This window comes from Epinephelus moara, chromosome 2 (genome assembly GCF_006386435.1).
Source record: "Epinephelus moara isolate mb chromosome 2, YSFRI_EMoa_1.0, whole genome shotgun sequence".
In the NCBI taxonomy this organism is placed as follows: Eukaryota; Metazoa; Chordata; class Actinopteri; order Perciformes; family Serranidae; genus Epinephelus; species Epinephelus moara.
Window position 1 is genome coordinate 20186408 of NC_065507.1, and position 25807 is coordinate 20212214.

The following is a 25807-nucleotide window of genomic DNA, read 5'->3' on the forward strand; positions in this document are numbered from 1 at the left end:
TGGAAATGGGGTATTAGAGCAACTTAAAATGGGATCAGATTTGGTAAACCAATACCATTAAAGCTGATTCAGATTTTTTTGTTCACATCCTCATTTACTGTCTTGCAGTGTTTGCCTGCACTGCCTTTGTTGGCACATTGCTGCATGTCTTTGCAAATTACTGCCACCAACTGTGGACATGACAAAGCTCAACTATGTGATCTTAGAGTGGGCTGTGTGTGTGCATCCCTACCAACTGAAGTCAGTTTGTGTTACGTTGTCCTCTTTGCTAGAGGAAGTGCAGCCTCAATTTTATGTCAAACTGTTTTTTCTATGTCTTTTATTTTCTAAACCTAAGCTCTGTGCTGCCATGTATAAGTCCAGCCCCAAAATTGGGATACAAGAGCAGGTGGACAAAAAAATAATGTATCAGCCAGTCATGTTCTGGACATACCCATTTCCTCTGGCCTTGCACCAGCACTGTGCATTTTCACTCTTGGGCCAATTGGAGAGGTTTTTCCATATCCAAGGCTTCTTATACCCGAGACCTTGGTGTAGTGTGTTGCACAGTCCCTGAAAACATACATGGCATAATACAATTACCTCAGATTTATTCTGCCTTTCCTTGTGTGTTTCCATAAAGATATCCATACAAAACAGCATCTTAAAAGCTCACTTGGTTTTATGTCCAAAGTCTTTTAAACCAAACTGCACAAAAATCAATGCCATGAGAGACCGTAAGAAGCTGTGCATTTCCTGGTGATTGCAGCAAGCTCACTAATAAGGTCAGCCAATGAATCAAGGTTAAATGATAACATCTTTCCTGGGAGGAAAAACACAGCCAACGTTCCAGTTCCTCCTCCTCATGTAAACTGTAGCTCACAGCACATGTCTGTTTCCAAAGCACCAGTCCAACATCAAAAGGGGTCTGATCAAAGATGACAGGCAAGATCTCTTGGTGTTACCACTTGTACGCTTCGTCTTCTATGTCTTCTTTTGAGCTGCAATCCACTGACGAAGAGGGAAAACCAGAAACAGAAAGGGGAAGAATTAACTATGGGTTATTGAATCAAACATGAATAAATTCAAACTGTACAAGTGTGTTGGTTTTTAACGCATTCAAATTAAAGTGGCCATTTTCTCTGCACCCCTTACAGTTACACAGCAGTTGCAATGCCAATGCTGTACAATACTCGCTACAGTTCCAGGAGACGGGTCACGGTAATGATCTCGGTGGTGTGGGTACTGTCCTTCGCCATATCATGCCCCCTATTGTTTGGCCTAAATAACACAGGTAAGGATGAGTATGACACATATGTTAAATGTTTGTTATGGTGTGTGACTACGTTAGTGAGGCACTGGCGGTGCCATAGTTTAATATTTATACGTACGTCCACTCCACAGCACAGCATGTATTGTGGAAATATATACATTGTGAAAATGGCTGGTGTGTCTTTTGCCCATACATGCATTAAGCAGAGTGTCAGTGTCTGTCAGTATCAGTGTCCATGCCCTAAAGCACTGCATATTTTACAACATTATGTTTTAATAATGAAGATAGCTACCCATAACAGTAAACAATTACTTCACTGACATCTATTTAGCAAGCCATAGCCCCCCTTAGGTTGCTATTTCACAGAACACAGGCTTTAACTGAGGATTACACTTAAAGCGCGTCCCGATTAAAGGCTTTTCAGACTTGTTGCTGACCAGCTCCTGTGGCTCAATTCCTGTCTCTTTGAAGCTCCACTCATCCTTTTGAGTGCCTTGATATAACGTTGATTCTGCCGGTACTCAGACGTTTGGATGTGTGAGCCCCACGACCGCTTTCAAGTGAGCACTGGCTGCAGATCTTGCCGGTGCGGAGCTGCAGGAAACATGAAAGCGGAGACCACCAACAGGGACCACTAAACAGAAAACAATCAAGATTTGTTTTTAAGCTATAGCAACTCATATTTAAAATAGTCCTTTAGTTTTTCAGCAGTGGATTGAAACCTTGTGGAGCTAGGTGTTTGCAAAGGTGCAGACTTCGGGAATACATCCCTCTCAATGATTAAAACATTTGCATTAGTCTTCCCCAATAACAACATGAAAGTAGCAGAGGAGATTTATTTCAACGAAATTAAAGATATTTACACCATACATTACAGAAAAGGCACAAATTGGTGCATTAACTTCACCAGAATGCACAAAATCAAGTGTTTAATGCTTAAAATTTTCAGGTTGAGGACCTTAAATATTGAAATACAACCCACGCCCTTGTGTGTGTGCCTGAATTGGAGTTCAGTGATGTGTTTAGGGACACTGCAACATGTAGGCAGGGGATTGAAGGGATATTTAGTATGTAACTTCCTTAAAACTGGGGGCTTACCAGAGACAGATTTAAGTAATAATGGTTACGAGGCTGAGATATCCTGACTTTAAGTCTCTAGTGTCAGTAAAGCTCCAAAGATACTACATTTCCCATAATACATAATTTTTTTTTAAACTCCACACCTCCAGTTTGAATTGTAGGTCTTCTGTTAACATTTTTTCAGACTCAAGAAAATTCCCTCCAGAGCTGCGGAAGTTATACAACTGAGACGTACTCCTCCTGACAAGTAGACTGAATTTTATATTAAATATCGCGCTGCCTCATCAATGGACAACCAGCTCTGCCTCCTGAGCCACAGCCACCCTGAAGTGTGAAGATAGCACGTTGTTAACATGAACTACACAATTACTGTGACATCTACAGTATCCATGACAACCCAGTTGTTATCTAAGCCTGTGTGGCAACAATTGCTGCCTAATCTGGAGCTGCCTTAGGGTCTGAAGTTTACTGAGTCCCTTTTGAGTCCAGAAGTGGACGGCTCTGTCCAAACACTGTCACCTCAGTGTGGGAGCGTGTGTCGCTGTGAAGGGAGTTAAAAAAGCCAAGTGATGTAGCTCAGGGCAAATTTGGCTGGCTTTTAAAGCAAATCAGTAAAGTCTGATATTAACAAGCAATTACTGCAGGCAGTTTTAAATAGCGGTGATATGATGTGTACATTTGGCACCAGATAGAAGTCCTGTGACAGCCTCCTGGGTCGTCTATAAGGCTGTCTTTTTGTGAGGTTGATTTAAAAAGATTGCAGTGGTCTAAGCGAATAGGAGGAGGGAGAGGAAAGAAAATAGTGTGGAGGACCTCACGGCCAGGGGAATATACATAGGAGCGGTTACATTTTAGGATGAACTGAAATCAGAGAGCAGCCCTTGGCCCTTAGATGCAAGTTCAAGCTAAAGAAAAACACCCATTTTATTGTTGAAAGCTTTCCAAGACCCACACAGACAAACACACAACAAAACTACTAAAGAAAAAACAGTTATAGTTGGAACAAAATGTGCAGACGGAGGCCTTTATTCACCCTGTTCTTGTCTCCACAGCTACTCGCGATGAGTCTCTCTGTGTGATCGCCAACCCGGCCTTCGTGGTGTACTCTTCCATCGTGTCCTTCTATGTTCCCTTCATCATCACTCTGCTGGTTTATGTGCAAATTTATGTGGTCCTGAGGAAACGCCGAAAACGTGTAAACACCAAACCGAAGCAGCGTGTCTGCCAGCCTGCCGACCCCGATCTGGCCACTTCACTGAGGGTGAGCATACAGTACGGCTGCTGTTTACTAAGTATGAAGCTAAGATAACACCAGAGATATTTATCTGTCTGTGCTTTCTGTACTTTATGAACATTTCTGTATGATGCCTTTTTCCACCAGTGCTCTTTGATTTCGATTGTTTCTTTTTACAAAACTGCAATCAATAATTTTCTTAACCTAATTATACTCAATGTTTTTTTTGGTTTTTTTTCATAAACGCATTGTATTACATAACCACATGCCTTAAAGCGGAAAAACCAGACAAGAGGAGAATTGATTTTCTTTGGAAAAACAGTGGACAGCATTCAAGGCAAGAGATTGAAAGGACAAGGCTCAGTTACACCTCAGGCATTTAAAGTGTTTTCTCCCCCATCTGGATGTAAATTAAATACTCTATAAGAGGTTCCATTCAGGAGACCAATTTTAATCTCAATGTTACATTTACTGGCATGTGTTCTGTGTTGAAAGCCGTCACGCAACTTTAATTACGATGGCCCTCAAATGACCTTTTGCTTTACTGGTTATTGATTTTACTGACCTTGTGCAACTCAATGGGCTCTACACAGGAAGCCAAGTAATGCTCCTGATCCAGTGAAGTACATTGCTCATGTTCATGCATGGCTTCACCATGTGGTTTCTGCATGTTTGAGCAGGTGTGTGTGTGTTATATTGTAGAGTGGGGTCAGGGAGAATGTTTATAGCAGACATTGACATTTACAGGGAATTTTAAATGCACATCACCATATAATTTAATGATGTGTGAAGCCGTTATGTGGCAGCATATTGACAGATTATGTGCATAATCTTTTATAAAAGAACATAATTTGAATAAAGTTTCACTCACACTGTTGGTTGTTGGATGAGATTGCATCATCTTGGTGAAATAACTTCGGATGATTTATCACACTGTCAGGTCAATGGACTTGCAGCAGCAGTTGAAGCTGCAGATCAGATTCTTGCTAAACAGCCTTTCTGGACCCGAGCTCGATGTTTCCTCATTTGACCCGTTAGGCTGTGGGACCTGTGCTTAGACAGCCCTTTTGTCAGCTGTGCTTTGACATTGTAGCCTCTCCTGGCCTGACACAGCTGTTTTCATTCCAGGATAAGTGCACTCATCCAGAGGATGTGAGGTTGTGCACCATGATTGTTAAAACTAATGGGAGTTTTCCTGTCAACAAGAAGAAAGTGGTATGTGCCCTTTGTTTTATGTTTTTTGTTTCAGTTTTTTTAACTAATTGTTGGCAGCATATTTGTTTTGATTAGCAAGGTGTCCACTGGAAGTTTTCCCTCAATTTCCAAGACAAAGTATAACTTGAAAAGGCACCTTTCTGCTTCTGTGAGCACAGCAAAGCTAAATTAAAGACTGAAAGCGTGATCATTTTTCATCTGTTTATTACCTGTTATTTTAAATGTCACCCATTGTAAAATAACCTGAATAAAAAATGACCATCTGAATCTGTATTTTTGTGCTCATGCTGACCTTGCTCAGATATTCATCAAAGATGTAGTCAATGAGGGGGAAGATCTGGAGCTGGATGAGCTGAACAACAGCGGCAGCAGCCAGAGACAGAAGCAGCAGCCGCAGCATGCTCTTGGAGACACTCCGGCCACAAGCAACCAGCAACTGATGCTCAACAAGGCCGACGCCAGCCCCACCTCCACACCTCCCACGCCCCCCGAGGAGGGCCAGAAAGCAGAAAAGAACGGAGATCCTACCAAGGAGGCCCTGGGGGATCCAGCACCTGTTGTGGCTAAAGCCTTCCAGACACAGGCCTTACCTAACGGCAAGACTCAGAGCTCTGTGAAAACCCTGAGCAAGAGGAAGATCTCCCAGCAAAAAGAGAAGAAGGCCACTCAGATGTTAGCTATCGTCCTTGGTAAGCTGGTTAAATGTGTTTATAGATTTCACATTCGGTATTAATCATTTACAGTCAGTGACATTAAAGATAAACGAAATGCTGTTTTATATGAATATGCACACTGAAGTGGAACTGACGCTGTGTGAAATGAAGCATTTCCAAAACCAAATAACTTTTTTTATTATCAGCTTTGCTCATGCAAAATAGCATGCAGTGATTACAACATCAAACCAGCGGGGATTCTGCTTAAACTCATCAGGACTAAATATTTGTTTCTCCTCTAATTTACCACAAACTAATCCTGTAATGTACAATTTAGAAAGCTATTTTGCTTTTGCACAAGCCCTAAGCTGTTTTAGGTTCTTGGCTGCCTCTGCATGTCTCTTTATTTCCATTTCATTCTTTTTTTTCTTTCTGGTAAGACCTAAAACAAGACTGGCAGTGATGCAACGGAATGAAATCGTTCTGAAACCTGTATTTTAGAGTCCAACTCCATTTTCACCTGTATTTGGGTGTCAGATACGAGATCCTGCTTCTTCGTCTTCACTTTCCTGACTCTGTTTTTCTAATGCTCCTTTCTTGTATCTCCTCAGGTGTATTCATCATATGCTGGCTGCCGTTTTTCATTACGCACATCTTGAACACCCACTGCACAAAATGCAAGGTTCCCGCTGAGATGTATAATGCGTTCACGTGGCTGGGCTACGTGAATAGTGCTGTAAATCCCATCATATACACCACTTTTAATGTCGAGTTCAGAAAGGCGTTCATTAAGATCCTGCACTGCTAAACTGCAGCATCACTCATCTGATCAGACTGAGGGAAGAGCGATACATAAAAGCATCTCTTCTGGCAAATACCTCATCCTGTTAAGGAAAACGCACCACAGGGGGAAACTGCGATCTGCTTTTTAAAGTTATGGAGCTGAGTGACTATGAAACTGGCAGTGTCTTATCGGAAGGCATGTTGGCTCTATATGTGAATTGTTCGTGGAGTCCCGTTCTCCAGATCACTGAATGTAAAACAAGAAATGTCTGTAACAATGACCTGTTTCATGGAGAAAAGAAAAATGTAACATTGTTCTCTTAAATCATTGTACTTGTCATGTAAGGAGCCATCTGTGTATACCACACACATACAGGTTGCAAACTGCTATTTATTGTGTGTGTACTTTACGTTTTGATGACAGAAAATTTCTGCAAATCTTATAGATATCGAGTCAGTGTTCATTGCAGTGTTAAAACTGATACGTGAGCTCTTAATCTTAAAACCTATCACTGATTGGAATGTGTGATACAGACAAGAGACAATTTACTTGCTGTATAATGTGGCTATGCCAATATCCACATATTTGCAATTTTATAAATTGAAAAATCCTATTATTATTATTATTATTATTATTATTATCATTATTACTATCATTATTTGCTGTACATAGTTTTTCTTAAAACTTTAACTGTGATTTTATGCCTGCAATGGAAATGTGATGCATGCTACACTGCTCCTCTACTTGACTTCTCATGAAATGTATGTTTAACAAAAAAAAGTTGTCCAATAAATGAAGTTATGAGACACTGTAAAGTGCCACATGAATATCAGTGTTTGCCGTGTGTACACAGATACACCCATAAATGACTTGACATTACTCAGCGGCCTCTTATTCCCAGGACTGGTTTGCAGTTTGAGTAATGGTGTTTACTGGAAGTAACTCTGCTGCAGTGGAGTTGTTCCGTGGCAAACTAATGACCTGTATGTGGACTTTGCGGCTTCCAGGTATAATCATGTGGATGTGTGCAACCCCAGAAGCAGCTCCCCGGGGCCTTTTGCTGAGTAAGAATGAGGCGAACTTGGCGAAACTGAAATAATAGATACAGCAATACATCTCTGTGTGTTGTTCTGGGCAGCAACTCCTGCGTTTCATTTCAGTTCAACAATAAAGACATTGTTATCAACAAAAAAGATATGTTAATGTTTTGATGAGTATCAGCCAGAGAGTACTGTAGCTTAGTGTAATCACAACAATCTGTAATTGTCAGGCGCTATATTCGAATAGACAAAAAAATAAAGTCTGCAGAAAGTGTTTTGGTTTTTTTATTTTTTATGATGGAATATCTGTGGGAGTCAGTGTGTGAAACACATGCACATTTCTTCTTGTACAGGTGCCTGGTCTAAATATTGTTTAGTGATTCCTGACTTTAACTTTATTATATCAACAAAAAGTAAAACATCGCAAACAGAGGTATCGAACTGACTCAGGTGTGTGTCATTGAATAAATAGTCTCAGTCCCTCCCATGGGGCGTGTGACGCACACTTAAATAGTAACAAAAGACAATCAAGTGGTAAGCTCCACCTTGATTGCTCATACTGTCCAGACTGCTCTTCACTGAACTGATATTTGTGTATGAATTTTGTCCTTTGATTGCTCTTTTACTGGTTTTCTTTGTCATTTATTTTTGTATTTCTTTGACCTGATTTCTTGATGATGTATTGTAATGGTTGCTTTTTGATAAATGAGTTGGTTTGGGGGCTGTGGCCACGTGTAAGTGACTGAGACTGTTTACGCAATACAATGGTTTGTATGATAAAGATCTAAGAAATTATGTCTTACTTAACGCACAGTTATAAGGTTAGGTTTAGGAAAAGAAACAACTTAAAACAACAAAGTTCACTTGGTTTCCCACAGTTTTGAACGCCGATGTCCTGAGGGAACGTCCTGTGTTTTGATCCATCACCACCCCAACTTGCCTCCTCACACGGACCACTTCCTTCTTCCCTCTGTCAGCACATCGGTTGTGTGAACCCAGCCTTCACAAGAACGTGGCTTATACACAAATCATTGATTCATTATAACAAGAGTTGTGGTTCATTACTTATCGTAGGTATATGTACAAACACTGCATGAGAACAGCCTGATTTCTTCAACCAGAATCAGAAATACATAATTGATCCCCAAGGGGAAATTGTGATTCATAACAGTGGCTCTGATGCAAAGAATAGAGAACTGTGATAAGTAAATTCAGTAAAACAGAAATGAAAATGTGCATTAAGCTACAATGTTAAGCACTTAAGATAGTAGGAATAAAATATACATCTTCACTGTGCACAGTCTGTAAGTGTGTAAAATATACAGATGTGTGTTGTGTTACATTACACCGAATTAACTAGTTTTGCATTCAGAATGTGACACACTCTGGGTCAGTTTGATACCACTGTGTCTGACGAAGACGCAATTTGAGGCTCAGAACATTTCTAAATGTAATAAAGTTAAACTTGTTTTAAAGGGCAAATTCTACAGTGTTACAGGTTATTTGGAAGCAGAATATTTGTGGGAAAAAGGTTATTTTGTTGTGATGGAGAAAAAAAATCCAAGTTGACAAATGGAAATAAACATTTGAAAATAACACTTGACAGTCTATGTGGTGTCATGTAGACATACACTGAAGGAGTCGTAATAAACTGTCAGATTACATCACTGTTATTCACCCAAGTGTAACATCAGTCTTTGTGATGACCAAATAAAGGTCAAACACAGTCTTGCATTGCATCCTTTTCAGGAAACATATTACTATTACAGTAAGCTAACATACAGGGCAAGAGCCAGCTGCAGCAGCAACAACAGCAAAATAGAATTGAATTTCCCATGATGCTGTTAGCAAACACTGAGTCCAACCCCAGTGACATAAGTAACAAAATAAAAAGTTCTCACTTTTCAAGGCAATTCATCACTTGTGGTGAGTACTGCTGCTGCTGCTGCTGCCGCTGCTGCTGCTGAGGACTCTCAGGGAATGCAGAGCTCACCTCTTTTTGTTGTGAAGTTGTGTTTGAGCCGACAGAATATAACTTGTTTTACGTTGATGAATGGATGTCAGAATAGTTTTACTCCAGTCCAACAGCAGTAAAAGACTACAGTGCAGCGGTGGAAGAAGTACTCACATCTACTGCTTCAAAAAATAGTAACAGTGTACACAAGGCAGTGTTACAAGGAAAAGTCATGTATTTAGAGTTTTACTTAAAGCTTACTTTCAAGCCCTTGTCAAACAAGTTCACAGAATGCTGATAAAGTCTTTTGCCGCTAGCGAAAGCTCTCTATTTGCAGTGGTGTCTGCGGCACCCAAGTGATGCATTTTATGTCAACCAGCCAGAGCTAAAGGGGCAAGGAAGGGCAGAGAGGCCATCGCAATTGAGTAATAGCTAGGAGTAAAGCAGAAGCTATGATGGCAGAAGCATTTCAGAAAAGTTTCTGGAGTGGATGCTTCAGCTGAGAAAGAAACTTTGCATTCAGAGGCAGGATTGGAGTCAAAATATTTGCAGTGCTTCACAGGGCGGGGGAGAGGTGGCGAGCTCAGCTGCAGGCACACATCATAAACAGGCATTGACAGTGTTTGTGTGATGACTGTCACTGCCAGAGGGGACAGACTAATGTCCTGCACTCCACCTTTAAATAAAGGTACAAAAGTGTTAGCATGAAAATACTTAAAGTACCAAAAAAATGTACTGTAAATTATTCTAATGTATTATAATTATTGATGCATTAATGTGTACATTATGCTGAAGCTGGTACAAGTGCAGCTAATTTCAATTGCTATAGTATTTTTTTTTATTATTATTATTAATCTGAATCCACAGAGTAACTTAGGTTACCAAATAAATGTAATGGAGTAAAAAGTACAATATATGCCTCTGAAACGTGAAGCAGAACACAAAGTAGCAGAACAGAAAAACACTCAAGAAAATACCTCAAAATTGTACTGCTACAGTGTGGAAAAAAAGCAGCACTTTAAAAGTGAATATTAACTATTAAAACATTGATTTATTGAATTTAAATACCCCATAGAACATTTCTTACATGTGAAAAATAAAGGAACATTTTTGAAAACTGCTGTACTTTTTTGTGAAGAGTTAGTTGAGAAGACAAATCAAAAGCTGGATCTAGTAAACGTTAGCTTAGCTTAGGATTAAAACTGAAAACAGGGGGAAACAGGTAGCCTGGCCCTGACCAAAGGGAGAACAAAAAAATTGTTATGTGTGTTTTTACAAAGAGTAACCGACAATCCTGTGCAGGGCAGGGCAGACGCAGCAGCAGCTCAGCCGTGTATTTATTCAGTGAGTCGGACTACGCAGTACACAGTCAGGGCTCCTCCCGCCAAGCACTGAATGATTTGGTGAATGAAACTTTTGAACAAATCTTTTTAATGAACTGATTCTAGTGGTTCAGTAACATCTAAAGAACTGCTTTGCCCATCATTAAGGGGGCGATCACACCTATAAGGAGCGCTAGAAACGTCAGGCACCAGTAGCACCATAGCTCCATCTTGGGTCCATTTTCAATGTTTTGATCGCATGGTTGCGCACGCACCCCCACTCTACAGGCACTCCTAGTAAGGAGCGCTCACTGAAAGGGCGCTTCAGGCATTTCAAGCGTCTTTGAAGCATCCGCGTTTCTAGCACCACTTGTAGGTGTGATCGGCCCCTTGACTGGCTACATTATTCAAGTCACCGCTGAAGTGTGTAAAATGTCATCACAGGCTTGTGCATGTCTGCTAACGTTACTTGCAACAATGCACCTCCACTGATTGTCATCTAAAGTTTGTAGGCTGTTTGACCAACAACATATTTATGCCTTTCATCAGTCTGAGCCTTATCTTAATGGCACATTTTAACGCCCCATTGCATCTCTGTGTGCACCACAATGCATAGAAAGCTAGATCAACATCAGGTGACTAAGCTAAATAACACAGTACGACAGCTAGGAGCAAAAACATTTGACGTTTGGTTGGTGATGGTTGATGCTTCACCGCGTCATTGGAGCGATCAAAACAGCTCAACTTTCATTTGTAGCATGTCACAATCGTCCCCTGTGACAAGCATCGAAAACAGATCCCTTTTAATTTCCTCTTTTCTTCTTGAAACAACAACAGAAACAGCGTATTTTGTTGGTTTCACTGTCCCTTCAGGCGGCGGCTGACAGATGTGGTGTACTTGGTGACACAGCTTAATAGACTTTCACCACCTCCCTGGACATTTGGATTCTATTTGCCCCCTGGTAAACATCATCAGAGTGAGGTTGTTACGGAAGAGCCAGGACACAGGGTTTTTGATGACCAAGAAAAAACAATGATTTCTATTAACACGGCCAATGAAATGCAATTTTGTGCTTCATATTTCACTGGAGGTGCTTCCACCAGGAGGTTTAAAACTAATTTATCTGAAATGTTGATGTGTAGAAAGCAAGTCCTATTGTGCTGTTCATTCACGTGCAATCATCTTACAGCATGGTTTATGTGTCTACTTTAGTGGCACAGATCCATATGTATTCTCTCTGCTATAAATGGATCTCCCATAGACCTGTGTGACATGTGGTATTCCCATAATAAAATCCCTGGGGGGAAATTCCCACACCAACACACTGGACCAGCACCAATCATGTCTGGCACATACTGCGTCTTGGCACGGCTCCCGTCTTCATAATTGCTACTGAATCATTTTAATTAGCAGCTGTACTCCTTAACAATTTGTAAGTACTATTATTTATGAATATCTTGGCTTGTCAGTTAGTCTATATCGATCATGCATTACATGCATAAAGCTACAGTAGCCCTAAATGACTTCTTTTTTTGATGCTTTCAGAGGTTCTTGCTATTTATATCTTTGGAATGTGTGGAGTCTTTGCTGGGGATGTAAAGTATTAAGACACAACTGTCATCAGCATGTATCTGAATTTAGTATCAGTAAGAAATCCACTTGAGATTTAACGCCAGAATCACATCTGACTTTATATATAAGTCAGAACTGACGCAGTGAATGTAAGAATAAAACTGTGTTATTCACACTGACAAACACAGGCAAGGAGACAAAGACATATGCTCACACGTACGGAAACATGTCAAGTGATTATCCCTCACAATGCACAAGAGCTTAAGTTTTAAAGGGATCTTTTTGTACTTGTTCTTTTTTGTCAGTCTATAAACTGCTGTGGTTTTGATCCCTCTTTTATGATTGTTGCTGCGGGGCAGCTCCATATTTCTGATTACATTTCTGATTACATCCGCAGAAATCTCTTGAAGGCCAGCCGACCTGCCCCTAGTGTCACTTCCTCTGCAGCCACCCTGGGGTTCCAATTCAAGCAGCAATGATATACTGAAGCACACAGACACACACTCTTGAGACCAACACATCCACCCAAACTTTCATGGCCTCGTCAATCTCTTACCTTTCTTTTAATACCACATCTAAAATGACACGTGTCCAAGCAGTGGTACACATCAGTGATTTATAATGTTATACACTACATCATTAATTCTGTAAGGAGTAGCAAAGGTGATGTCAATCACAAAAAAATAGGGTAACCTTGGCAGTCAGTTGTGCATGACTGGAGACACTGCAGCATGAATTACAAAGTCCCTGAGGAGAGACTTCCTTATCTCTGTCTCCCCCTTCTCTTTCCCCTTTAGTCTCCAGTGGGGTTTTCCCTCGTCAACACTGCATGGTCTTTGGCTATGTGCAGCTCAGTGACAGGCACGTCCAAAAATAGTCCCAGAGGTTGGCAAAGGAGAGTTCAAACAGAGGTGGGACACAACCCCACTGCTGTTAAAGCAATAAGGAGACTCTTAATTAACTGAATCACAATAGCGTTCCTGAATTATTAAAATATTCTGATAGCAAGGAAGTGAGTCCTTGAGTGTGATTACTGCTGGACCATAAACTGGTAGCATTTGTTCTCTGCCCAGGCCCCGCAGGCTATGTGTTTAGTGAGACAAAGCAGCACAATATGGTAATACCTGGCTTTGTTGGAGTTATCCTCAAAAGTCAAAAAGTTGCAAACTTCATTATTCTGCCTGCTCAAGAGGCACAAAGAGGAAATGTAAGAGAGGTTACTTCATTGTCTTCTTTCGGAGGAATATGTGTTAGTCATGAGTCTTTAGCACATCTATATTTAGTGAGAGTCAGTCTCCATCTCCGTGCATGTTGGCTTCCATTCTTTCACTTTATTTCTCTAATTTTAATGCCTTTTAAAAACGCCACTCACTGCTCACACTGTTGAAGCCAATGCTTTGTGCACTTCTGCATTTGCTGCAGCTTTTGGCCACAGTATCGAGGGCTAAAATATTGTAAGAACTCATGCTTTGGTTCCTTGAGACCTGTCTGTTTCTAATAAGGCATCTGTGAAATGACAAACACATTTCTGAACATTTTGGTTGGAAGTTGGGCTTCTAAAGTATTTCTAAGCCAGAATTTTCGAACATGCTGAGACATTATGTGGGGTCAAAGCTAACTTCGCCATGCTCATAAACGAAAAAAAGAAAATAGAAAGACAGTAACGAAATACACAGGGCACTGTCTCTGCAGACATTCTGAGAGTGATTACTTCTGTATAAGTAAGCTTACATTTTGTAGGAAAATCCTGCAAAATCTATATTCAAAGATACATCTTATTTGTGTCTAATACTGTTCATCCCTTCATTCTATCATTTTATTAAATCTTAAATCTAAATAAAAAAAACCTTTTGGTTCAGTTTTTTGTTATAAAAGGAAAATGTCTGTGGGTCTTTCCTTTCCTGTCTTGAATGTGTTTCTCTGTTTTGTGGATTTTTGAGTTTCTCCACTGTGCAAGTGTGCAGTAAGTCATGAAAACCGCTAAGGCATGCTCCTCACAGGAGCACACGGAGCAAAAAATAGGGAAAACTGTCAGATCTGAATGATTTCTGAGGGGAATTACTGCTGATGACAGACACTGACCTTCACTTTTGGGTTCACCTGTGATGACAGACAGCCTGTGGCCTGTGTTAGAAGCTTATTGTGCATCATAACACTCAACAGAAATACACAAAGACAGGGAAAACGTTGTAGTTACACTGTTTTTCTTCTTTTCTTAATTTTAGTATGCAACAACTGCACCACTTGAGCTTCTGACATTGCATTTATCATTACCATGACTGCTACTTCTATGAGCACCACTCCAAGAGGTCAGAAATGGTCATTAGTGTTGGTGGGAGAACTTGAGCTGTGGGACGATTTGTGTGCTCCCCACTTTAAAGCGTAATTGGGTAACATTATCAAGAGCATCTATTATCCTCATTAATGTTCATTAACTCATTTTTACTATTGTTATAGTGTGAATTATTTTCTTACACTGTGTTTCTATTAGTTAAGCACTTTGGTCTGCCCACACTAATTATCGAGGAGCTGATATGGCATTTGAAGAAGGCCCCTTTGAAGCACAGCAGCCCCTGCACTCTTATCATTATTCAGGTTCCAGTGAGACACTCACATCACTCTGAACAGCTCTTATTGTGACCTTTTTGAAAAATGTATTTGTTGCTGCAGCTATCAAACAGCTCGAGCACCCCTCCAGGATATCAGCAATTATTAAATTGTTGCATTCATTTGGATGTTGAATTAAATACCTGTTAAAAGTATGAATGTTCTCCCCCTGGTCACAACTCTTGACGATGGCAATTATTGCGGCAAATGTGGCATTAACCTCATGATTCTTAAACATATTCATTTTGCTCTTGTTTTTCTACTAAAGCAATGATTCATTTAACAGAGTTTAAAAGAGATGACAAAGATTAAACAACTGTCTGGACTTGCACTTGTATAGCACCTTTCTAGTCTTCCACCCACTTACAGCACTTTCACACCACAGACTCAATTCATTCACACACTTGTGGCCAAGGCTACCATACAAGATGTCACCTGCTACTCAGTTTAGACATCCACACACACTCACACACTGATGGCATAGCCTTTGGGAGCAATTGGGGTTCAGTTTCTTGCCCAAGGATACTGCGACATGCGGACTGGAGGAGCTGCGGATCAAACTGCTGATCTTCCAATTAGTGGATGACTTGCTCTACCTCCTGAGAGGTTGTGTCCTTCAGTGGATGTTGTCTCTAGCAATAATGGCTGAGATAAGATATGAAAGAATATAAGAAAAAAGGGAAAGAAAAATATACGATTTAATCTGAATTATCTTGATCCAAATGCATAAAAACAGTCTAAATACTTACCGCCTTAATTAAAAATGATTTCTTCATGGGTTCATGCCTGCATTGAACATGTCCTGTTTGATGTACTTTCCAAGTGACATAATGTTCCAAGGTGTTTGTCAAGATGATTGGTATACAGCATTTACTCCTTAGAAGAGTAGAAGTAGTGCCAATCGTGATGCCATTACGCAGGAAGCGGTACCTCTTCCACAGTGGCAGCAGTGAATCAATTGCACGGAGAAGGAAAATTAAAAGTGGTAAAAGTGTCAGACAAGAACACGGTGAAGCTTCAAAACTTGTAAGTTGTTTAATCTCAAAGTGAGCCTGAGGGGGAAAAATTGTAAGACAAGGAAAATTTTGCAATGGATCTGATTGGGTGATCGGATATGCTTCACGTCTTGTTTCTCCTCTGATTCTGCAAACTTGGCTTGATATGCATGATAGTGTGATGTTGGAAGCAAATGACTTGTGTGAAGTTCAGCCAGATGAGTTTTTCAACTCAGCCCCCCTCCACTTCCATCCTCTCTCAAACCAGCTGATTCCACCTGGCTCTTGTCTGCTGTAGTGGAGCTCTGTGAAGATGGGTCTAAGTCATTTGTTATCATTATCCCCCTAGGCAGAGTATCAATCTACTTCCTAACACAATCTATCAAATCAGAAGCCTGGGACTGGTATAGGAGCAGTGGGATGTGTTGTTAATTGTGCTTGGGGTGAAAGTGTGAGATTGGAGAGCTCTCTTGGTGCAGATAGTCATAATCACATCCTTGGTGAGATGAGTCCTTCCTTCTCTCTCATTTTTGCTCCACTTTAGCTCTGTTTAATGTGTTCCACTCTCTGCTTTTGCACACTGCTCCCCACAGTCATTTCCCCTCTTCACTACCCTCCATAATCACAGACAGGAGAGGCATTGGAGTGCTGCACCTGACTCACACAAATAGAAAAACATCAAAACTTATTTTTATTTGTTGTTTGCTTTATTCCTTTAGTTAGTCAGTTAGTTAGCAGATGAGATAACTTTACCCAAAACTAAAAATGTCACTAGGAGTAATCCTCTGGGGATCCTGAATGTCTGTGCAAAATTTCAGGACGATACATCCGATAGTTGAGTCTGGGCCACAGCAGCGGACCAGCCAACAGACTGGCAGACAGTGCCATTGACAGAGCCCAGAGGTGCAAACTCAAGTCATATGACTTGGACTCAAGTCAGACTCAAGTCATAAATTGGACGACTTTAGACTCAACTTGACAAAACCCTAAAAGACTAGTACCTCGACTTGTATTTGAACACCAGCGTCTTGTGACTTAACTTAGACTTGAGCTTTTTGACTTGAAAATAACTGAAACGTTCCACCAGGTCCAAAGATAAAAGAATATGTTATTTAAAAAGTGCCACTTTATTTGCCAAATCTTACTTCCTCAGATACACTTTGTTTGAATCAATCCGACAGCACCGAATCAAAATGCAGGAGGGAGCCATGAAGAGCTAATCTTACTTTACTGTGCCTTTTTCGGGGCAATGGGGGGCGTGAGCAAGTAACAAAATATGTAGCTCAGTAGTCAGTCCTTCAGCGATTCTCTCGTAAGTCGGCCTGTTCTTCACCGTTCCCGTCATCTGACGGTTAATGGCCTCATCGTTTGCGAGGACAAGGAGGGCGCGCAATTCCTTGTCTCCTCAGATGCTCATCATTACTGTGTCTGTCAGGTTTGCGTTTCCCTCTTGCTACTAGCTGCTCGCTAATTCCTGCGATCAGCTGTTTCCTGTTAGTCCACCGCCAGTGGCTCGCACGTGGAGCATCATCAACAGCTCCTCCCACAAGTCTTCAACAACCCCTCCTGTTGTGGAAGGCCGCCTCGTTCTGTTTAAACTAAAAGGGTTCTGCCATATGACTAACATACGAGGCGGAAAATCGGGCACCTCGGATCAACTCGCCAGTCCGGCTCTGTGTGTCTAAACGCTCGCAGCTCGCAGGCAAAACGGCCCAACATTCGTGGAAAATCTGGCAGTGTAAAAGGGGCCAAAGAGTTACACTAGTAGTTGATTAAAGTGCTTCCACCTCAATACAGTACAGAACATTTAGCTCTGACTACTTTTCTCTCCACAGTAATTACAGTAGATTTCTGGCCAGGCAAAGAAGACTTTGTGCATCAGAAAATGAATATCACAAGAAAAGCTGGTCAAACTTTTTCTGATGGGGGTTGTGTTGGCAGAACTAATGACCTAGGTTAATCCAAAATCCTGGCTACGGCCCTGGCTCCCAGCTCATCTATACCTTAATCAGTGTAGCCACCTACTCTGTCCATTTGTGTGTAAATCACTGGTCCTCCTTATCTCGCCAAATGTAAACCGAGGTAAAGGCAATTATTCCTTATTGATTTACTGATCACAGATGCAAAACAGAAGCAGAGACTGAATTTAAAGCTTTGCCACCATGATTTTGCTGCAAAAGAATATCAAAAAAGGTCCTTCATATTTTGTGCATTCAGCAGGATTTCAACATAGTAGCCAAAATTTTAAAAAATCAATTATCAACTCTGGGATTATGAACATCCTTTTGACTGTTGCTTGTCCCTGCAGTACGTTAGGCACACTTTTGGTCCTTAAAAGGCCTTTAGCATGAGGTTTGAGGGCCTTCACTCCACGTCAGGTATCGACCAGAGAGACCACATCGGCGTCCTTGAGGCTGAGGCATCACAGATACAAGTTGACAGTCATTAAGAGTGAGTGATTTACCACGACATAAATGTCACCCAGTTATATGTGTACATGACAACCTCATCCAAAAGAAAAGAGAGTGATTCATATCTACAGTGTGTCTAATTAAAGGGTTTAGGGTCTTTCCAATAGTCTAAGACACCAGTCTAACCTTAATCTACGCCTGTATTGAATGTATTGATTCTTTTTTTTTTCCTCTGGATCCTGGCTTTATGACTGATGTGAAAGAGTCTAGAAGGGTTATAACAGATAACCCATTCTCAATTTATATTTCTTCCTGCAAAGAATATCGAGGGATTTCAGTGGTGCTTTTGGAGGAGATTCTGCCCAATTTTAATGGGAATTTCTAAACTATAACATATAACCTTTTTGGGATTATAGATGAAGTTAAAAGAGGAGGCCATGGTGTTATCAACACAGCTAAAATAAGCCATTTCGTGCCATTACAGGTTTAATTTTATAAGAAGGTGAAGGTTTCTGCAGGTTTTTGCAGTGTATAAAACTTCTGCCACCTGCAAACAACCAACATAACGAAGGCATGATGCAATGGAGCTGCTAGTGGAACTTGGCTGTCCCCCAACTGCTCTAACAACTAAAAGAAACAGGCTTTCCTGCATTTTCACAACTTTCCTCCTGACTAGGAACCGACAACTTTGTAACCTGAAGAACTGTAATGTTTTAAGGTAGTTAGAAACTGTTAGCAGAAGCTGACGTTAGCAAACAGATGCAGCAGAATTGTCTGGTACTTTCCCTAAAACAGATGAACGGTAAATAAACATCAATTTCACGAACTGAATAATCTGCTTTTTGCCAACATTATTCAACCCAGTCACCGGAAAAATCTGTCCATTTCATGATGACAAAATCAGCTTATATACTACGCCACTTTAGACACATTAATATTCTTAATATGAAATGTATAAATGTTAAATATCTGTAGTTTGCAGAAACAATGCAAACATTTTTTTGGCTCCAGGAGCGAGTCCATCTCCCATATTAAAATGCCAGAGTCTCTTAAGTGACAGGCTATCTGCGACGTGTCACCACACTTCCTGTGACAGATCCACCCTTGGGTCAGCAACAACTTCACCCTTTTGTCCCAACAAAGTTCCTTCTGGCTCCAAAAATCCAAGATGGCAACAGCTGAAATGCCAAACTCGAGGCTTAAAAATGGCAGTCCACAAACCAATGGGTGACATCACAGGAGCTACATCAATTATTTTTTAAAGTCTATGATGTAACATTAAAGCCTGCAAGAGATGATTATGAACTGGCTGCACAGGACAAACTGTAGCCTTGCAGATTTAACGATATTTTTAGAGAGCAACCTGCAGAATAATCCTCATTTATTGTTGTCAGAGTACACCTGTATGATACTTGAAAAATGGGTAATGATGGGTGAAACCCACACCACTGTATGCCATCTGCAGTGGGATACTTTGGATTTGCAGCATAGCTGTGTGTATTTCGGACTTGAATGCATGTTCAGCTTGTGACACACATTCCTTATCAAAATCTCAGGCTTAGCTGAATCATGCTGTGTCATCATGTATCTTTTAAATGCTATCACATCTCGTGCAGTTCTGCACGGGGCTGCGTGCATGCTGTTTGACATGTCCGCATGCCATTCCTTGCTCAATAATGCATACAATGAGTGACTGAGGAGCCTGTTGAGAGTGACAGGAGGTGAGCAGCAGCAGCAGCATCACCTGATGCTTCAAGGCGTGTTGTTTTAAGGGAAGGAGAGGCTTGTGATGAAAACGATTCTTGTTAATCTACAAAGGTTGGATGTAATCTTTCCTGAAACCTGAAGGACAAGAGGTGGAGGAAGGAGGAAATGAAACAGATACCGGAGTGGTGTTTGATTCACTGTCGGTTCAGTCCTCCTGGCAGCTTGAGGGAAGTGTTTGGACATTATGATATTGCAATTTCCAACGCATTCGCTCTGCAGTAGCAATATATCTTTTTGTCATTAATCTGCAGCATAAAACTTTTAAAGAGTTTGCTCAAGTGACCTGCGTGACTTTTCTCTTTGTTCATTTATGGTAAAATGTGTGCACAAATAAATATGTTGAGAGACCGCAAAAACAGCTAATAAAAGATGACACCCAACTTCACCTCGACAATGTGAGACCCAAGTGGAGTTCTTGTTTTTTTATGATAAAACATTAATGTCAGAATATTTCATCTTTCATATTTTCTAGATCGTCCAGAGTAAAAACTCCTCCAAACACTCTACTCTTGATTTACGAGCACTTAGAGTGAATTTTGCATAATCAAATGGCTCCATAATTGCTTGACCCATTGCCCCATTGCAGTCTTGGGGAAGAAAACCTGTAAATTATTGTCAAATAATATTAAACTACTGATGACACACATTATTTATAGAAACTGTTTATTTAGATATTCCACAGCGATGATTATTAATACCTATCATTTTGCAGTTATTAAGCCATACTGTATATATGCTGTGGTGTATAATTGCCCCTTAAAAAACAACATAACTATGCAATAAAACATCCTGACAGTTGTACAGTAAGTGAAGTTAATTTTCTTTAGCATAATGCCTCATAAATAACTGAACATACACACACACACGTGCATTAGTTTTGCACTATTATTTCAGTTGCAATTCCCAAAGGCTACAAACCAACTAACAAACAAATGAGCTATAGAAAGAATACATTTTATTTTATGATAAACAGTGTTTATTTTATTTTTGTGTAACCTCATTTTATAACCTATCCATTAAATCTGATTTGTGCCTCGAGACAGAACGAAAACAACTCATGCATTATGTGAAAACACACAGGGGCGGTGATGCACTAAAAGCAGCCATCATATCTTTTGCCATGTCTGATCAGTACAAAAACACACAATTATTTATCATTACAAAACATCCCAGCAATTGTTTCTTTTTCCATCAATTTTTTTCACAAATGACGCATTTGTCAACTCGTTCAAAATCAGCATCGGCGCTAATGTGAGTGTCAGGCTAACAACTATATTACACTGTATAAAGGTAGAGTTGAAAATTGCTTTTCACTTTAATTAATCCAGGGATTTAACCACTGTTAAACCACAAATTATTTTGAGGGAGAACAAAAAAGACTAATCCAAATCCTTGTTTTTGGATTCATGTGGGTCACTTATTATAAAAGACCTAAATGAGGAGGCGTAAAATTAACACATTTAGACTTAATTTCTCTTACAAACAGTTTAAGCAGAGATGGAGCATACAATCATCCAACGTGTGAGATTATGCTAAACCATGCAAAATGTATTGTACAGGGTATTCAAGTAGTATAAAGTGTTGGGGGGTTCCAGCTCTGTGCTGAGGAGATAGGAGTAGTTCCACCATTAATCATTTTACAGTAACATGACAACACCAAGGAAAGGGAGCTGAGGAGATAACAGGAATACACTGAAGAAAACAAACTGAAACAGTTCAATAGCTTTGACAACACTGCAGAATAGGAATAGATTATGATTTTAAAATCATCCTGGCAATACTCAAGAATAATCTGTCTGACGCTATTGTGTGCTCTTTCTTTATTTATTCAAAGGGTTTGTGTGATAAGAAAGTAATTTACAGGGCTACCCAAAACACTTCTACTCAGTAATCTGAATGAGGGTTCAACGAGGTGAGAAAGAGCACTTGTCACTCGCAGCAAGCAACAACCTTGGGGATTTAAAGAGACCTGAGGGTGTTTTTCTACTGTCATATTGCAGAGTGAGAGGTCGGTAAGAGATGACAGGGGCGAAAAATGTTTTCCATATCATCACTCCGGGAAAAAAAAAAAATCCTCCCTCCTGAGAGATGGTAGATCACTCAATCAATTACTGTGGCAAGGACCAGAGATGCCTGCCTTGATGCCTGTCTGGCCCTGCTGAGGCGGCACACCTGGATCAAAAGACACAGCTGCATCAGTCATGATTGCAGCTGCTTAACACCGCAGGGCACAGCTCAATGGTGAGTTTAACCCCGACAGTTAAGAGGGGCTCTACGGCAAGCGCGTAATGGCTCTCCCCTGAGAAACTAAATATACCAATAAGTAGCGGGATTATGTCCTATCATTAAGATGAGAGTTGAGAGTGTCAGACAGACCCAGAGTCCCAGAAGCCATTCTGCTGCAAAATAACACTTTAAAATCTTAATGCAAACCAAAGACTGTAGAAAATAATAGATGTTGCCACCATGACATCACCAACTGGTTTGTGGAGCCCCATTTTTAAGCCTCGAGTTTGCCATTTCGGCCTTTGCCATCTTTTTTCTTTGTACCCAGAAGTGACCATATTTAGAGAGGATGGAGCTTGAAGGAGCAAGAGGTGGATCTGACCCGGAGACTGTCGTGGTGACTCACAGACAGCCTATCACAACGGGTGAGTTATGGAAAAAGTCACAACCCACACAGTTGTCCTAAATGTCAATATCAGCTAAAGAGACCAAAACCACGGATACAAGCAGCGGAAATGAGTTTCCTCAGTGGGGTGGCTGGGCTCAGCCTTAGAGATAGGATGAGGAGCTCGGACATCCAGAGGGAGCTCGGAGTAGAGCCGCTGCTCCTTCGTGTTGAAAGGGGTCAGTTGAGGTGGTTTGGGCATCTGATCAGGACGCCTCCTGGGCGCCTCCCATTGAAGGTGTTTCAGGCACGTCCCACTGGTAGGAGGCCTCGGGGCAGACCCAGAACCCGCTGGAGGGATTGCATATCTCATCTGGCCTGGGAACACCTTGGGGTCCCCCAGGAGGAGCTGGAAAGTGTTGCTGGAGAGAGGGATGTCTGGGGTGCTTTGCTTGGTCTGCTGCCCCGCGACCCGGCCTCGGATAAGTGGATGAAAATGGATGGATGGATGGACCAAAACCATTTTTTGTACAAGGCTGTAACCTTTTTTTTTCTCTCAACGTATCCTCATACAAAGGTCCGGATGAAAACAAAAATGTACGCACAGTTTGTATGATATCCTACAAATTAGTGTCCCACAAGGTTACATGATAAACGTTGAGTTACAAAGGTTAGGTGTGGGCAAGTTAAGTTACGATGGTTAGGTTTAGGAAAAGACACATAGTGAGGACGTATCTTATAATGACTCAAAGTTCAATCAAAGTTCACACAGTTCCAAACACTGGTCTCCTGGGAAAAGTCCTGTGTTTTGTGACCCATCCACCACACCAACCTTTCTTCTGAGTGGACCACTCAGGACCGCTTCCTTTACTCCCGTCAACACATTTGTCACTCGGTAGCCTTCCAAAATACGTGGGTTAGGCATGAATAACTGGCTCATGATTATGTGGGATATGTACGAATTTTGGTGCATTAGCCTACTTTTCGTGAGGAAAACATAAGAAGAGTTTGTGAGAACATCCTGTCATTTCTGCTGTAGAGTTGGCATTTTAACATGGATGTCTCTGGGGATTGACTTGCCTCTGTAGTCGGTCTCAAGTGGCCATTTGGAGAACGGCAGTTTTTGGCACCTCTGCTTTGGCTTCATTTTTCAGGCCCGAAGCTTGCTGCTTGATGCAAACACAATATCTGCACTCTTAAACTTGTAAATAGGCTGCAGCGTGTGCAGGCATTTCGGTAACATCAGATGAGAGGATCAAACAGCTCATCCATAGCGGGCCCATATCCAAATGATCTAATTGTGCGAGTTGTTGAAAATGCTATTAAGTATGCAAATTGCTCTAGATGAGTTTTACAATGAAGCATTTGGAGCCTCTGAATGCAGCAACACGTCTTTAACTTGCGTAGGTGGAAATACACCGTGGTGAGCTGTGTTCTGTAGTCATTTTGAAGCTCTTCAGTTGGAGCAATTAGAAAGATAAGTTTCTGTTTAATTTAAAACAGTTCCTCAGATTGGTGTTACTGCATTGCACAACACATTAGCAAGAGCATAAAAAGGACAAACATAATTAAGGTGTAAGCTATTGCTTCATTCTATATGAACAATTTAGTGTATATACTATATGTTACACAAGCACAGGTATTATAATAGTTATTGAAGAAATAGGAACAGCATTGTAGCCCTCTTCTTTCTTCCCTTAGCTTGTGTGGTGTTTGTTGCACCAGCAACTTACATGACATTATCTTCTTCCTGCTTGCCCCCCTATTAGAAAATAAAATTAGTTTAGGTGGCTGCAAACCCAATTACTGGCTGATAGAAGGTATCCGATGTGTCACTGTATTTGTAAAAAGGTTGGGGCAGCACCATTGATTTAGGTAGGGCCTGATTAGATGTTGTTGGGAAAGTGAGTTTAATTTTTCAGGATCTGTCAGTCCAACAATGGCAGAGTCAAACACAAAGGCTTGTTCAATTTAAACGATAGACGGACAAAACCACTGTCAGACAGGTTAGACAATGACACAGCTCCGTGGATTCCACAGATGTGTGTCAGTCCCATCTGTGAAATTGTCACCAGACCATTTACTGTAGATAACAATCATACAAATGTGGTTTGCCTCCAATATTTGAGACACTGAAGGCCTCATAAATTTCTGATGGGAGTTGCTGCAGTAAAAAGTCCACTTTGAACCATGTATCATCCTGCCCAATCTGCAATGCACAGCCCTCTCCGGAGAGCCTCTTTTCATAATGCGATAGCTGCATTTCAAACTCTAGTGGATGAATTACAGTGAGAGCAGGGTCAGCAGATACTTTACTTTGTCAGGCTCCCGATATGAGCCATGTGATGTTATAAATCAGGGTTCTGCTTATCTAAATCTTAGGCGGGCCAAGTGATTGCTGCCTCCTGATAGCTGTCGAAAAATGAGTCAAGAATGAATCGTATCACAGGGATTGAACGCAGCCAGATGAAAAACGCTTTTTATTGTGTGGCTTTTAAAGTAGCCACACCCATCTTAGTGTAGGTTTTAGTTGAGGTTAGAGGTCAGTGTTTGTTTTCTTTTGTCAGTGAGTGGTTTTACACACCAGTGGGTCAGCTGAACAGCCACAGGCAACTGTAATTGTGCGAGCCTTAAATCTCTAACATGCACAGTATGCCTTTTCCAGTTCATCTAATCCCCCTAGGATTAGAAGAGGTTGGATGGATGATTCAGTGTTGACATACAAATATTCACAACACAAACAACACAAACAAGCTAGCAGACAGCAACTACGGTAATATTCTCAGGGTCAGACATCATGGAGACAAAAAAGACACGGCAAACACCTACTTAGCAACGAAAAAGAGAAAAAAGAAAATCTAAAATCAGCCTTAGTCCGACTTTACCCAGCTCTGCTCATTTACAGTCATTTGATTCAGCTCATCTCCCACCCCTCCATCAGAGTCTGTCTCTTGTGGTTCCAGTGAAAACCCTGTGAAGGTGCAGGTCAATACAGCTCCTGAATCCATGCATTTCATTTCAATTTAATAAGGTGTCACTGTGTTAAATGAGTGTGGCATAAGCTGGGCAGCGCTTCCATCAGCCTGCAGGGAATGGCTGATAATCAGCGTTACCTTGCCTTGTCATAAAGCATACTCGCATTATATAATATTCTCACAATATAATACTCTATACAACTGTGCAACTATAAATACATGATGTATTTATAGTTGTAAAAGTTTAATACACACATCTAAGTGATGCTAGTGACAGTGATCTACTAGTTCTCTTACCATTATTAGACACCCCTTCATAAAGTCTGACAGGTTT

The 25807-nt window shown here is 40.9% G+C and overlaps 1 protein-coding gene across 1 annotated transcript in view; it reads left to right on the top strand.

Moving 5' to 3' along the window:
- drd2a (dopamine receptor D2a) overlaps positions 1 to 8704 on the top strand; it is a 61126-nt gene extending 52422 nt beyond the window's left edge. The window contains exons 4-8 of the mRNA XM_050074288.1: positions 1137 to 1273; positions 3385 to 3593; positions 4695 to 4781; positions 5083 to 5470; positions 6046 to 8704. Of these exons, the coding sequence (XP_049930245.1) occupies positions 1137 to 1273; positions 3385 to 3593; positions 4695 to 4781; positions 5083 to 5470; positions 6046 to 6242 (1018 nt within the window). The 3' untranslated portion in view covers positions 6243 to 8704. The remainder of the gene's footprint in view (positions 1 to 1136; positions 1274 to 3384; positions 3594 to 4694; positions 4782 to 5082; positions 5471 to 6045) is intronic.
- The last annotated feature ends 17103 nt before the right edge of the window (positions 8705 to 25807 follow it).